The following is a 16,093-nucleotide window of genomic DNA, read 5'->3' as shown; positions in this document are numbered from 1 at the left end:
GGATAACCCACGTGGGCTTGGGAGGGTCCCATGTCTCAGCCTCATTCCCCCCAAATAACTCCTGCACTCTTCAGAGAGTTCCCCTTTTTAATCCTACAAAAGTTCTCTGGTTCTTCTGTGTTCATGGCTTTCTTCTGTCCTAGTTAAAGCTAGTTTAGGTTGGCTGGAGATGAGTCAAAAACAGATAGCTCCGTCAGCGTCCCTTAGTACTCAAGTGCTGAAAGGGGGTTAATTTTAGCCATTCCTTTCATTACCTGCCTGTTTTTCCAGACAACTACCTATTCAGATAAATCGATATTAATAAAAAGTTAACATCCAAAGAGCAAGGCCAATGTTTAGCATTCACAGTTTAATCATGGAATAATTCCAAATCTGTCAAAGCAGTCGAACTTTTTAGCCTGAAGACAGACCTAAGCAAGCCCTCACTGCAGTTCCTCTAGGCAATTTTCGGAGGGAAGAAAGTAGGCAGAAGCTTTTAGCCTCATTTCCTCTCTCTTTTCCTATGAGGTCCTTATTCTGCTCTTCCAAAGCTTTTCTTCTTTTCATTGTTCTTCCACTATCTCTGCTTCCATCATCTTCCCTCCTTTTGATCCTTTTGTCCAGAATTCTCCTTCTAATCCATTTTGCCCATCCAAAACCCCTTACCTTTCTTGAGCCTTTCTTTGAGTATTCCTCCACCCTGGGTCTGATGGGAGGTGCTGCAGCCTACTACCGCCTCTGCTGTAGTAAGACAGAGGAGGAAGAAGCTGGCCAAGATGCAAATAAGGATAAGAAACTCTGCAATGATTTGTGGAATAAGTAATGGAAACAAAGCATTACAAAAATGAAATTTATTTCCTTTACAAAAATATGTATTTGCAGTCAAGTAACAATAGGTTAACATAGCTGGTGCAAATTTACATGGTTTCAAGATACTTTGCAGTGCTTCAGTTAAATAATCAGAAGGTAATTTCATGTATTAATGGCTACATTTTAGTCTCGGGGTTAGAAAATGTTATTAGTTAGCTGTGCAAAATGAAATGCAAGTCAGAGATTACTGTCATAGTGGTACAATTTAAATGACTGATTAGACAGAATTTGTTCCACCAAAACTTCTGGCCATGAATTTTATATGAACTGAAAAAATATTAAAATACATATTTTCTTAAAAATACAAACATGTCTTTATACCTAAATAAGATGTTTATCCAGGGTATGAAATATTTATTATACAAAGGCATTTTGTAGGATAGCAATGTTACAAAATTATTCTTATTCTACCCAGAACACTTAAAGTAGAATTTTGATAGTTGCTATTTGCTTGTCACATAAAAATGTGTGCTGTACAGTTTTGCTCACTATAGCACCACTAATCCTGCCGCAAATGGTTCAGCAAAGTACAACTTTGCACTTCTAGTAACTGAGCTCTTTTACCACCAAGGCTTCTTGTTTAAGGAGATCTCACAGCAAGAGTTTCTTGTTGCTTAATATGTAATAAAAATGGCTTTTATGCTTGTCTACTGTATGCACATACATTTTAACTAGGTTCGCTGTACTCAAACTGCATCCAAAAAAGGTCATATAGATCCAGAGGCTGCCTTCAAGCTGAAAACAGTATTTCCTACTTCTCAAAAAACCACTTAACTGGCTAATAAAGAAGAATACCAGGAATTTACCAACATACTCCTCAACTAAAGTAGATTTTGAAACAGATTTCAGTAGTGTTATTGGATACGAGAGGAGCAACACTAATCTTACACTTGAATTATTTAATAAGCAGCACTACTAGGCATATTTTCTGTAGGGAACACTAGTTAATTAGGTTATCATGAATAAACCGTATCTAATGTTGAATTTTTGCAGCTCAGCTTTAAAGCCATTAAATTGTTCAATAATAAAGCTAAATTCGAATTTAAGTGTGTTTTTAAGTAAGGCATGTGAATACAAGCACCCATATTATCTGACATTCAATGGAAAAGATACCAGCTTCTCCTCAGAAATTATTTAACATCAGATGACTTCTTCCCTGGACACAGTTGAAAAGTAATACAAATCTTAAATAATAATAAAAAAAAGGAATAAAAATAGGATTAATGCCCTACTACAATGTTTTCAGTCGTTTCTATTAATAATGGTTTTAAAGCCATAACAGATTTGTATGCAATGATCTATCAAAAATGTCTCTCAAGTACTGTGTCTAACCACATCCCAAAAAACACAGCAGTTGGGTTTCTAATATCAGATACAAGACTTCTAAAGAAAGAAGGCACTGTGAACAATGGGATATTACCTTAATGGGACAAATCTCCTGACAGAGCCAAAGCAACTGTTGCTTTTCCCCTGAGTTCAAATGACTGAACACAGCAACACCAATAAAAATATTCTGCAATGCCAGCATTGCATTGTGGTCCTGCATAATTCATAATTTCATAAGTGCACTTGATTTTTTAACATGATTAACACAGAAATTCCTTCTGTTCCATCAGTATTTAAGTGGAACCCATGCAGGTTTCTATTTTAAAAATAAGCTAAAAATGGTTTTCTGATATTAGTACAGTTATTGCTAATATTAATGGACTATTTGGAGCTGCATTTCAACTGTTAGCTGCCAACATCCATGAAGCTTTGAAATATGTTGTGGATCTGCTACAGAAACATGCAAGTAGAAGTCATGTTGTGCCAGTTTTAAGCAAGATGTCCTGTAAATCATCTGGGAGTGCTAGTATAATTGAGTCTATGTGCATCTGTAGTTTCTGCATAGTGTCAGGTTTCACAGGTAGATGTTCTCTGTCAGCCTGTAACTGCAGGAGATAAAAAAAAGAAAGTGTTTTCAATTAAGCCCAGTATAGACATTATACTTTTACCAGCATAAGTGACCAGAAACTGGTCTATACCCATAAAAGAACAAAAGTTCAGTGCAAACCAATTGGTTTCAAAATGGTAGATCCCAGTCTAAGATCCCCTCCTCCCCCAAGGATGAACGTATGTTCTGTTCATTACTGACATGAACCATACCGCTTACAGAAAACCACATCACTTAACTAGATTCCGCCTTGAGCTTTTTGAACGACTGCACTTAACCTAGAAGTTTGCAAGTTAATTTAATGTTCACAGAGAAAACAGAACAATGGATATAGAAGCTGAAATCCTTCTTCCATCCAGTGTTGAACTTTGGACAGCAGAAGTGCAAGCTTCTCCCTAAATCAGCATACATTTCACACACAGGAATCAAGTAGTGAAATAGTTTCCAGGTACTTTTACAAATCGCTCTTCCTACTACTGTAGTCCATTACAAAACTGTCACCAGCTTAAATGAAAACATGACAGAACTACTAATCTTTGTTAATTTTCATAAAAAGCCCATGTTCTTGGGTTTTGGGACGTCAGAAATGCACTGGATTAGAATGTCAGCTTTGCCTGTTGCACAAATGGTCAATTCACAGTTAGTGTTGAATTGGATTACATTCGAGTTAGCAACCTGGACTGTCTCTGGAAACTGAGTGAGCTACTTGTATGTTCTGAAGAACATTTCAGTTTGATGTGGCTGTAAAATGTTATACAACATGAAGATAAATTATTTTGAATGTATTTAAAATGGTTACATACCAGTTTATTCTTTAGCTTTAAGACAAGATCTACTGTTTCTACTTCTGTGTGTTTCTGACTCCAGAAAAGCAAGTCCTATTGGAATAAAAAAATATTCACTGTATTATTTCACATATGCACACACACATTTTAACCTTTGATTATGCCCATTATAATCCCTTCTAGTCCATTTTCTTCACTCCTTAGAATGAGAAAGAAGTCAATGCTGATTTTGTGGTGCAAGTCATTTTCTTGAAAGTAAAATTATGTTAAAAAATAGCAGTGCCATTCTCGATGAGACCATGGACCTAGCTGTTGTTCTGAAACCTATGTTATGCTTGCATGGATTGGAGTGCTAGTTCTTTCGTAGTTCTTTTAGATCAATGGATGTTGTCAACCATGATGTTAATTTCTTTCTTTCTGTTCTCACAGAACATGTTATGATTCCATTCACCTTTATGATGTTGCTATCCATTTCAGCCAGTTCTTTTGACCAAACAGCCTTGGCATGTTCCAAAATCATTTCCATTGCGTTTCTTAATCAAGAAAAGGATCCAAAAACTTTTTTGGAGCTTTTGGCTACAATGATTCATTTTAGGATGTAGGTTTCTTAACCTCATTCAGCATCTTCACCATAATAAATTGTTATTTTCTCCTGTCATTAATAAATTTATATGCATGCTCAACAAGACGAACTAGAGATATTTTAAAGTCAATTTGGTTCTTGAAGGGTTTTTTTCCTAAATTAAACAAATGGGAGGAGAAAACTGAGTTCTACTGAATTAAGTAGATTATATTAAAAACAAAAAAAACACAGGGTTAGGTGCGAAATGGCCTTCAAAATACACACACATTAAAAAAAGAATGAATGGAAATTGCACAAATGGTGAAAGTCATCCCAGAAGGTTACAGAAGGCAGTCTTCTACACAATGAGAAATTTTGCTCAAATTTGTGAGCCAGTACTTTGCAATACAAGTGTAATACAATTGCTCTCTGTATGGTTGTTCCAATATGAGCTCTTCTGGAAGTTAATAAACTACTGTACAAAACTAAATCTAACAGACTATTTTCAGAATTTGTAGTAATTGCGTTTGACAGAAAAAGGGCAGGAGCCCATTTCTGAAACAAAACAAAAACAAAGACATGCTTTCCAACCTCATTACAGAGAGCTTCTAACTGAAGGGCCTCCAGCTTCTGCATCATTTCTTTCTGCCGGGTCCTAAACCAGCCATCAAAATTTGGAGATTTCAAAAAATGCCTACAAAAAAAGAAAAAAAAAAGAAAAAAGTGAAAAGGACATTTCCAATCCATTTCTTTCATTTTTTCACTCTGTCAACTGTTGCATATAGCTTCAGTAAAAGTAGTCCTGTGGTGGAGTGGAGGAGGATATGAAGATTATTTTTTCTAATTTCTTTCAGTACTTTCTGCTGGGAAAGAAGAAATGTCTGTAATGGAATGCTCATTACTGTTGCAGGTTTGTGTTCCCTGGATGTGTATGTGTGCGTGTCCATCTTAAGTTTAAACACCTTAAATCCTTATGAATTTTCAAAAACTTCAGGCACAAGCACTCCTAAACCCAAAAGGTTCTGACTGTGCATTTGAAAGGCTGTTTACATCAGAAAGAATTTGGTGGCCCTTGCCATTAATGTTTTGGATAATGGAGTTTCCATTCTAATGAAAGGAAGACTGATCAATAATTAAAATGTTTCATGGTGATTATTATAACATTTAGTTCTTCAGAAGCTAACTACTCAGTTTAGAAAGTTAGCAGAGCAGATTGACCTTGGCGTTCTTATTTAACATATTGGAATGTATACAGGCACTGTACATTCAATCCTGCTTTATACAGGATTAGTAAATATTTGTACTATGGCATCACCATATATCAGAACCACTGTGCCTGTATGCTGTGCGCTTTGGTAAGAGATCATCCCAAATTTTAGTGGATTTGTCATCTAAAAGAAAAAAAAATGGCCAAAGATAAAACATACACAAAATAAATACGGTCCAGCAATTATTTTTTTTTTTTTTTCCTTCAATTATTGGGGTGGAGGAAGAGGGCAGGGAGGGAGATAATTTGAAAACCAGACAAGCCCAAGCATATGCGTCTAAGGAAAATACAGAGCCCTTCTCCTGCACATCCATAACCAGTCACCAGGATTCAGGAGGCATCATAGCAGAGATGAGCAATGCAGTGGGATCTCAAGGAGAACAGGGACTTAGAGTGGCATTTTGAAATTCTGCATTCAGCTATTTAGAAGTCTTTCCCTAAAGCTTCTCTATTTATCTATCAGAAATTTTAATACTGCAGTACAGCCAAAAAAAAGTGCACCCAGGAGAACATAACATTACTGATTTCTCTCCAAATATGTTTAGTTTGAGTTCAGGTTTATTAAAAAAAAAAATAACCTGTAAAATCCTATCCAGTCTCCCTTAAGTCTTGAAGTGAGTTGGGGTCCTGCTTTCTCCAGTGTTTTCATGAAGTCCTCTTGACTGAATTGTCTCAACTGTGGTGGACTCTACAAGAGAAATAGCTCTTAGCCACTTACAACCTTAGCTTTCTTTAGAGTATTTTCAGGTCCTCTGAATACAATTTCCTTACCTTCCATGGTGATATGCTCTTTTGCAGGGGCATAAGGCTAGCCACATAACGTTCCTGAGGAGAAAGAAAAATAGTTTAAAAAAACATGATGCTGCAGCCAGTATAAAAAAAATCAGTTTACATTAATAGTTCATTTGTTCAAATGTTCATGCAGCTGTACAAAAAAACCCCAAAGGGTACCTAAAACAAACTAGTTTAACAGCTTGCATTTATATAAAAATCACAGAGTGTGCCTTCACTATACTTTACAAAGTAGCCTGTTCTGGGTAGAAGGAAAACAACCAACCAGCTAACAGCAAAAGGTAGCAAAGAATGCACTCCAAGAACTAAGGGGGTTGAGAATGAGGAATGGTACTAAGTGTGTGGCGTTATGGGACCAGTTTAGTGTCTGCCTACCATGTCTGGCCTGGACTCTGGGCAGCTGTTGCCTGCCATGGAGCCTGGGCTGCTCACAGCAGAGCTTGCTGCTTCCCTGCTCCAAGCAATCTGGGCTCCATAGCCAGTGGCAGCTGCCCAGAGCCCACGCCAGCTGTGGTGTGCTAAGCTTCATGTGCCATGCTCTGGCACATGTGAATTAAGACTTGTTGCCAACCCCTGTTCTAGCACTATAAAAGAAAGATTTTTATAAAAAGAAACACTACATTTAGAAAAATTAATAAAAAAGTTAGTGCAGAATTCTAGCTTTTTGTAAGAACTGGACACTGTAGAAAAATACATCATGTGTGTTAAGTAACAGATATGATAAATGCCAGCTTACTAATGGAATGATGAAGCTTTGTGTCAGCTCCAAGAAATAACGTCGAAGAATTACGCTCTGGGCTTCTGCAGGACGTTTCTGTTGTACTCCCTATAAGAAGCAGACACAGTAGTAACCTATTATACCCATTGTAGAAACAAGACTTCTTTTTAGTTACTGAATAATTATGGAGAGGGGAAACTGCATGATGCTTCATCAATGCGGTCTATCAAAAAAAATTTAAAACCCCCCAAAAAGTAAACAACAAATAAATTTAAGGCACTGTCAAAAAAAATTCAAATGGAACATTAAGTGTAATAGTCTTAATACAGCTTCTAATGATTTTTTACTATTTAAGTTGTATCAGCTTCTACACCTTAAGTTTATCTAGAATCAGAAACAGAAATTCTAGGAGAAATTTTATTCTCAAGCAGGGGTAGGCAGCATTTTTTGGCCGGATTGCCAATGTCTACCTTGGAAGGTGCTGGAGTGCTGGCATGCCAGAAAAACAAAACGAGGGCAGGGTGCACTGCATATTTGTATAATTAATAATCATATATATTGCCTTTTTTTTTTTTAAACGGTAAATACCAGATTTTCTAAAAAAAATTGTAAACCTGGTGACAATAAATAAAATTTCTGATCCTACCTTTGATCTTGTGTATTTATTTTGTGCGGATCCCCCCACAACAGCCTCCCAGCCTTGCTCATGCCCCTTGCCCCCCAACCAAAGCCCCTGCCCCTCCACTTGCCAGGGCTATAGGGCCAGGGACCCAGGTCCGCAGCTCCCTGCCTGCCCCCAACAGAAGATACTGCCTGGTGCAGCAGAAGCCAGCTCCCCCACTGCTGTTGCCTGATGCAGGCTTGGGCAGGGCCAGGTCCCAGTTGCAGCACACACTTCTGGTGGGGTAGGGGGGATCTGTGCCCCCCAGATCTGTGAGGGTGAGGCAGGAGCAGGGTGGGTGCGCACTACAGGCTTGTGCTCCCTGCTGTGCTGCCTTCTCCTGCTGCCTCTGCAGAGTAGCACGTGGAACCTGGCACAGCTGGGCACAGCAGAGGGTACAGAAAAGCTGCCTGCTGCTCCGAGCTCCCTGCTGCCCTAACCACACTTCCCCTGCAGACAAGGGCAGCAGCGAGAGGCACAACCCTGCGTGCTGTCCACGCTACTCCTGTGCACACAGAAGAAGTATGACCCAGGCAACATGCGCAGAGCTTACAGCAGCAGGCAGCTTCCCTGTGTGGCCCCTCTGTGCGCTGCCACTCTGGGTCGCACATGCTGTGCTCCCGGCCCTGCTGCCCTCCCCTGGGCCCTCCAGAGCGCAGCACGCGAGACCGAGTGGCAACGCACAGAAAAGCTGCCTGCTTCTGCAAGCTCTGTGCTGCCCGGGTCACACTTCCCCTGTGTGCAGGGGAACAGCATGGGCAGCACACATGGTTGTGCCTCTCACTGCTGCCCCTGCCTGCTGGGAAAGTGTGGCTAGGGCAGCGGGGAGCTTGGAGCAGCAGGTAGCTGTGCCCTGCTGCTCCAGGTTCCACATGCTGCTCTGCAGAAGCAGCAGGGATGGCAGCACAGCAGGGAGCATCGCCAGCACCTGTTGCCTCCCTGGAGCCTGGGAGCAGGGCTGGGGAGACGGCATCTATTTGCAGCCTCCCGGCTACAGCCAGCCCAGGTTCTGGGTAGCTGCCAATAGCCACAGAGCCCAGGCTGCTCCCAACAGCCGGCTGGGAGGATTGCAGCAGGGCTGCAAACAGCTGCCGTCTCCTGGCCCCGGGGTCTGGGAAGGCAGCAGGTGCCAGCACTGTGCCTGCTGGGGCTCGGACCTGGAGGCAGCAGTGGCATACCGAGGAAAATGGCCTCACGTGCCATACTTGGCTTGTGTGCGGGGGGTTGCCGACCCCTGAGTTAAAGCTTCAAAGTGCCATCTTGAAAACTTCACACCTGTTAAGTTTACAGGTTTGGAAACATAGTATGGAAAAAAAAATTGATTAATTATCTCAGTTCTTTAGATTCTTAGAGGAAGGAAGGACGGACAGATAAGCAGCATTCAAACTAGTTTCAGTCAACAGGTTTAAAAGGTTACCTTCTGTAACTGTTTTATAATTTCTTCATCTTTGTTTAAGTATGGTTTATAAGATGTATAAACACCTAGAAGACAAAAACAACAAAAAGGGTATACAGCCAGAAAGCAAAGCATGAATATTTTTTAAAAGGAATCAACAGTAAGATTTAGGTTAAGTGCAAACAATGGTGTATTACCAGGTTTAGAATCCAAAGTCTTCAGGTTTTTCAGCTTTTTCACTTTCACCTGCTTTGGAACTTCTCCTGCAAGTATATTTAATACCATCACAACTGTCAGTTCTGTTCTTCTAAGACATGCAACCACAATTAATACACCAAATGTTTACAAAACCTTTTTATTACCTGTACAATAAAAGGTATCAAATGTAGGTAGTCATTTGAACTAAAATATATTCATACAAATTTTAATAGACAGAATGCTTATAGTCTTACAGGCTTTTCATTTAATTTATGTGCATTACAAATAAAAACACTCTCAACTGGAGAAAATGTGAAAAAAGTGTCCATTTTTCTTTCAAGATGCCTGTAGCATGGTCACAAAAGAAAAAAAATCCATGCATAGTAATGAAGAATTGTCTTCTCCATTCATTTCCTAAAGTGTTATCCAGTTCCCCTTCTGGGTTACCTGGGGCAGGAGCCGTCAGTGAAAGTGAACATCTGGTCAACCACAAAACTCTGAAGTACCCAGAAACATCAAGAGCAGTCAGAAGAGACAACCTGAACTCAGCCTCCTAGCTTCCAAACCCAGGGCACGCTCCCTTTGGACTTTACTGACTTTTTCTGTTTTTGAGGTAGGACCTTTTGCTCTTTCCTCTAGCCAAGAATCTCTGCACCCTGTTGACATTTCATGAACAGTTCAAAGGAGCCTGATGCTGTTCTGTGGAGCCAAAAAGACAACTTTGCTGTCATGCTTAGCTGGACCAGCAGTTCTCAACCTTTTTAGATTTGGGGGACCACTCTGATGCAAGGCACCTCTCACTAGACTTGAGGCACCCCCTTCACAACTTCTGTGAATTGAGCATCTTATTTATTATAGTGCTCATCTCTTTGCAGAGTGGCAGGCAGTGGAGGAATTGCTTGAGCTTGCCCTTATCTGCTTACCTCCTCACACCTGGCTTACCTCTCATGATGCCCCAGATGCACCCTTCAAAGGATCTTGTGGCAGCCTAGCTGTGAATCACTGAGCAGAACACTAGCTTTCAAGAGGGGCAGTCAAGTGCAGTACTATAAGCTGTACAGATATTGCTCAGAGATTTCTCTCCACCTTTGCACATAAAGTTAAAAAACACTTTAGGGATATCTGTGCATCAGGATCCACTTGATTAAAATGGCCATAAGTTTGGGCTGAACAGTGTTCTGACCTTGAAGTGGTACACTAGCTTTTTAAAACAAATTTCAATGTACACTAGGATTTTAAAGAAGCTTGAAAGGTAATCTATTTCTACTACCTTATTATGGGACCATGAATTTCTACTTCAATTATCTTTCCTCCTCTTTCAAAAGCTTCTCAAGGTCTGGTGAAAACAGTACCAAGGCTAATACCAATGACTATGCTCAGAAAGTGGAACACTACTGAATATTTTCTTACAAAAAAAGCATTTCAGTCTGAAATATGCTGGCCTTAAGTAACATCTACATTCTTGGTCCAGAGCAGAATAAATGTACATACCTAGACAAAGGGGGATTGAGTTCAGGTACTTGAACTGGCTAAGCAGCAGCTCTGCAGAAAAGGACATGGGGGTTACAGTGGACAATAAGCTGAATATGAGCCAGTGTGCCCTTGTTACAAAGTATGTTAACAGCATACCAGGCTGCATTAGTAGAAGCATTGCCAGCAGATCAAGGGAAGTGATTCTTCCCCTCTTCGGCATTGGTGAGGCCACATCTGGAGTACTGCATTCAGTTTTGGGCCCCTCACTACAGAAAGGATGTGGACAAACTGGAGGAAGTCCAACAGAGGGCAATGAAAATGGTTAGGAGGCTGAGGCACATGATTTCTGAAGGGAGGCTGAGAGAATTTGTCTTACTAAGTCTGGAGATAAGACGACAGAAGGGATTTAATAGCAGCCTTCAACTACCTGAAGGGTGGTTCCAAAGAGGGTGGAACTAGACCAGGAGTCAGCAACCCCTGGCAAGTGTGCCAGAGCATAGCATACAAAGCCATCTTGCTTGGAACACCACAGATGGCCTGGGCTTTAGACGGGCCCCTGCTGCCAACCATGGAGCCCAGGCTGTATGCAGCAGGGAGGCTGCAAGTACCTGCACCGGGGTCCATGGAGACCAGGCCTGACTTGTTGCCAGCGGTGGGTGCACACAAGCCTTGGGGTGGACAGCAGGGAAGGGGCCAGGGCTGCACTGCCACAACAAGGATTGGGCCCCACCCAGGTCGCTCTGCCATCCACCCCTGGCACACCAACATCTTGCAAGTTGAGGTTTCCACGTTTTTTGGCACTCTGCCTAAAAACTATGCTGACCCCTGAACCAGACCATTCTCAGTGGTGGCAGATGACAGAACAAGGAGCAACAGTCTCAAATTGCTACAAAAGAAGTTTACGTTAGATATTAGGGGAAAAAAAACCCAAACCCACAAGGGGGTAGTAAAGCACTGGAACAGGTTACCCAGAGAGGTTGCTGAATCTCCATCCTTGGAGATTTTTAAGACCTGGCTAGACAAAGCCTTGGCTGGGATGATATAGTTGGAAACGGTCCTGCTTTAAGCAGGGGACTGGATTAGATAACCTCCTAAGGTCCCTTCCACCCCTAATTTTCTATGATTCTACTTCACATCACAATCATAATGATGTATATTACTACTGTTGGCTGGGAAGCTAGCCTTTGGATAGCAAGAGGCTAACAGACTTCAGTTGGGGTAAAGGAAAAAAAAAAAAGTCAAACTTAACAGCTATAATGACTTAACATTTAATATGTTTAAAAGCTGCACTGGTGAATGTGTAATTTCACACTACTATTGCATCAATGGTTAAGCTTTATGGTTACGGGTAATACCGTGTGTACTTTTTAGCAACTGTCACTCCTATATTTTTCTGGTTCTAAAATAAAGAAAATGCAAGAAGAAAAATACACACAGACTAAAGGTCATGTTTAGTGACAGTTAGTAAAACATTACCTTTCAGCAGAAGGTTTCAGCTGTTACACTCTTAGTAGAGGTATGAAAGCAGAACACTTTTAAATATCAATGAACAAACATGGAAGCTAATGGCTATTACTGCTTCCTACCTCGAAGACAAAGAGATGGATACTAGATGGATATGACAAAGTGACACAAAGCATTTGAATTTACTTATCATCCTTAAGTTACACGTGCAATGTAGACTGAGTTGTTTTACATAAACTCAGACCTACAAATAGCTTCATAAAGCAGCATGCAAGTGTAAAGGCTCCTGTATTAACATCTAAGATTTCATTAAAGGAAAGGTGTGATATTTTATATAGCCTATAGTAGAGTACTGTAGAAAAGTTTATACTTTACCTGGAAGTTTAATATCTCCTATTCGAATAATGTGTGGCCAGTGTTGAAGCGTTTTAGCAAAAAAAGGATTTGTCACTCCTAAGATGACAGAGGGTCTGAAAAGAAAAAAAAAAGGTTCTTCAAACATGAAAACAATAGCTTGTCTCCCCATAATAAATACAAACACTGAAAGTTACTCAAAGTTAATATTGACACAAAGAAAGAAGTTTCCAACATATGACGAAGCATTACTGTCTTACAGAGCTTTCCTTTGGTAAGCTTTCAAAGGGCTGCAGAACAGACGCCTCTTACTTTAAGTCCTATAAAGTAATAAGAGAGGCACAACTACTAAACATTACATTTTGCTGATTCTTAGCTAAATGTTGCCAAGTTGTACCGTTGTGTTACTCAGCTTTTCTAACATCTATAGACATTCATGAAGGACATCACAAAACCTAGCCCCTAGAAACTCAAACACACCATATTTTGCTCTACACTAACTTTCAGGTTCATCTCAAGTGGTAAAAGCAGTACAAGAATAAGAACACTGGATGTCTCAAAGGATCAATAATGAGAGATTCTTTTACATCATTGGCTCAAATCTAGCCTAGCCTAAGCTGCTAGGGTGTCTATACATGTGCTCCAAATAAGCAAGTCTGCTGGAGCGTTCTAATTAGAACGCTCCAGCAAGCTGCAGCATCACATGTATTCAGTGTCCCATGTTTCCAAATGGCGTGGGGGGGGTGCGGGTGCTTTAACTAAAACTCTTTGAATGAGCTTTAGTTAAAGCGCGCCCCGATGGGCATTTTGAAGTGGGGGATGCTGAATACACGTGATGCTGCAGCGTTTTAAATTAGAGCGGCTGTCCAGGAGCCACTCTAATTAAAACACCCCTCCTCCCATTCCAAAGCACATGTAGACACCCCTAGTGACTGGATCCTCTCATGGCTACCAAGTCCTATTTCATGTGAGTTAAGTGGTCTTTCCAGTTCTTGATACAGGTATCTAGATTACAAAAAAGAAGACATGGTTGCAATGGCACTTCTTCTACCACTGGGAAAATGTCCTTTCACCTGTACAAACCACTTCTCTAGCTCAAGTGCAAAGCACGCTGGCATTAAAATATGAAGAACGGTGTGCTGGTGCTACCTGTATGCACCTGTTCTGTGAAAAGATATTTTCAGTCTTTAAAGGGCTTTTATGACAACTCCTTTTCCCCAGAATTAAGGTCATTAGATTTAGTTTACCTTTTTTTAAAAAAGGTAATAGTCTCTAACTTCCGACTGGAATAGCACAGCAAAACAAAACCCCATTATGAGAAAAAAAATCCTCTTGAAAAGTTGATGTTAAAGTATTTTGGATATACTGCTTTGTCAGAATTCTTCCTCTTTAAAAAAGGCACTCTCAAAAGTAGAAACCTGTTTCTAGTCTCTTAAATTTTTAATGAAAAAAACTGGATAGATGCAAGCCCCATTTCACAAAACCAATGATACTAAACCAGAAGTTAAAAAAAAAAAAAATCTCACTCTGGTATACATCAGTGAACTATGTCTTTAGGGACAGAGCACTAAAGTTTAACCAAATATTACTATGTATTCCATGGGAGTGATAATGCAGTATACAATTTAGCTTCTAAAAATAACAGGACCACAAAATACAGTATCCATGTTTAGATATTGTTCCACTGGAACATTATCTGGAAAGAGTTTAAAAACAACCAAACACATAAATTTCAATATAACAGTGACTTCAGACTTTAAAGAAATCTTCTTCTGAAAATGATGAGTAAAGCAAACAAAAACAGTACTTCCCCAATTAAGTTACAATATATTTTTAATACAAGTCTATGATTGGGGTCCCATGGAGAGTTGCATGTGGATTTAAAATGTCACAGTAAGATCTATAAGCAATTATGAAAATTCAGTACCTTCTGCAAGGGTGACATAGTTCAAATTAATAAAAAGAGAATAATTCTATGTCTGCTTATAAATCAGAGAGATATGCCCACCCAGATACCCTGAAGAACCATGTATTCTTTTCTTATGTTTTATGTACACAAATAAATTGATTGGAATAGTTTTGTAGAAGCTGCTTGTATGGATTGAAGAATAAGAGTCACTTTGTGTAATTGTTATTCCAGAATAAAGAAGTGTCTTATTCTGGAACAGAGGGTCCACACAGGGAGCTACTGTTTATTCCAGAATATGCTATTCTGGGCAATTTTTCTGGGCACATACGTTGTTATTGAGAATCATAGAAAGTGAGGGTTAGAAGGGACCTCAGAAGGTCATCTAGTCCAACCCCCTGCTCAAAGCAAGACCATCCCCAACTAGATCATCCCAGCCAAAGCTTTGTCTAGCTGGGTCTTAAAAACCCCCCAGTGATGGAGATTCAACTTCTCTAGGTAACCTGTTCTAGTGTTTTACTATCCTCTTAGTAAGAAAATTCTTCCTAATATCTAACCTAAACCTCCCTTGCTGCAACTCGAGACCATTGCTCCTTGTTCTGTTATCTGCCACCACCGAAAACAGTCTAGCTCCATCCTCTTTCAAACCCCACTTCAGGTAGTTGAAGGCTGCTATTAAATCCACTCTCAAATCTCCTCTTCTCTAGACTAAATAACCCCAGTTCCCTCAGCCTCTCCTCATAAGTCACGTCATCCAGCCCCCTCAACATTTTTGTTGTCTTCTGCTGGACTCTCTCCAATTTATCCACAACCTTTCTGTAGTAGAGGGCCTACAGAACACAGTATTCCAGATGTGGCCTCACCAGTGCTGAATAGAGGGGAAGAATCACCTTCCTTGCCCTGCTGGCAACACTCCTACTAACAACAAGGGCACACTGTTGGCTCAAAGGTTTAAGTGAGAGTTCAAACCTTTTACCAATCTTGAATACAGAAGTCCTGTCGGCTTCAAGTATTGTTCCAAATACGGGAGGATTACAAGATTATGACAAAAGGCTTTACCTTTATTTAATCTTAGTAGTAAGAATTACTCCAGTTAAAATAATCAGCTATAGCTTAGTGTCAAAACAAGAAATAGGTTTCCTTCCAGTCTTGAAAAGTTAGTTTCCACTGTCAGCATTATACAAAATCATGACTTGCACATGATAGTTTTACAACAGTAGTTTAAGCATACTTACGGGGCTTGTGTACGTGTTGTATATTCTTTGAATTCACTGTCATGTATTGTGAAGTACGGCCTAAAATCACTGCAGTATTTCAAAGGTGAAATACAACTGTGGAACAGAAAGAGAGAAAAATAAATGTAGTATGCACACATGTAAATATATAAAAAAAAAAAGAGTATTATGTATGTATGCATGCATATATACATGTAAGTGTACATACAACACAGTATTCAATGGAGGAAGACAAAACAGCATGAAATATGTACAGCTTCAACAGAGGTTGTGCAATGCTGCTCTTGGCTTCAATTTAACTTGAATGTGCCTCTGATCATTTGATCACTGTAAGGAAGCTGTCAGAGTTACCTTACAAGAGCCAGAACAGTTTCTGAAGACTCAGAAGGTGATGGTGCCATGACAACAAGTGGTTCCCCTAACAACACAAGTTCCCAGAGCATCTGGATATGAAAGAACACTGGGCAGAAACACCTGAAAACGGCGGGGGGGGGGGGGGG

At 40.1% G+C, this 16,093-nt stretch overlaps 1 protein-coding gene across 3 annotated transcripts in view; it reads right to left on the bottom strand.

Moving 5' to 3' along the window:
* Positions 1-815: 815 nt before the first annotated feature.
* Positions 816-16,093, bottom strand: part of DENND6A (DENN domain containing 6A) — a 42,371-nt gene continuing 27,093 nt past the window's right edge. The window contains exons 10-20 of one of the 3 annotated variants that reach the window (XM_019504986.1): positions 15,945-16,067; positions 15,594-15,689; positions 12,474-12,568; positions 9,161-9,226; positions 8,985-9,049; positions 6,925-7,014; positions 6,168-6,221; positions 5,975-6,084; positions 4,721-4,823; positions 3,586-3,660; positions 816-2,780 (exon numbers count right to left, since the gene is read on the bottom strand). In XM_019504986.1, coding sequence (XP_019360531.1) covers positions 2,649-2,780; positions 3,586-3,660; positions 4,721-4,823; positions 5,975-6,084; positions 6,168-6,221; positions 6,925-7,014; positions 8,985-9,049; positions 9,161-9,226; positions 12,474-12,568; positions 15,594-15,689; positions 15,945-16,067 — 1,009 coding nt within the window. In that variant the 3' untranslated portion in view covers positions 816-2,648. Of the gene's footprint in view, positions 2,781-3,585; positions 3,661-4,720; positions 4,824-5,071; positions 5,521-5,974; positions 6,085-6,167; positions 6,222-6,924; positions 7,015-8,984; positions 9,050-9,160; positions 9,227-12,473; positions 12,569-15,593; positions 15,690-15,944; positions 16,068-16,093 lie in introns of those variants that run through there. The other 2 variants (XM_019504987.1, XM_019504988.1) reach the window with 2 other exon arrangements.

Source organism: Gavialis gangeticus, unplaced genomic scaffold (assembly GCF_001723915.1).
Source record: "Gavialis gangeticus isolate Ggan-Ray unplaced genomic scaffold, GavGan_comp1, whole genome shotgun sequence".
NCBI lineage: Eukaryota > Metazoa > Chordata > Crocodylia > Gavialidae > Gavialis > Gavialis gangeticus.
Note: the sequence above shows the minus strand (reverse complement) of the source record. Positions and strands in the feature narration are given on the sequence as shown.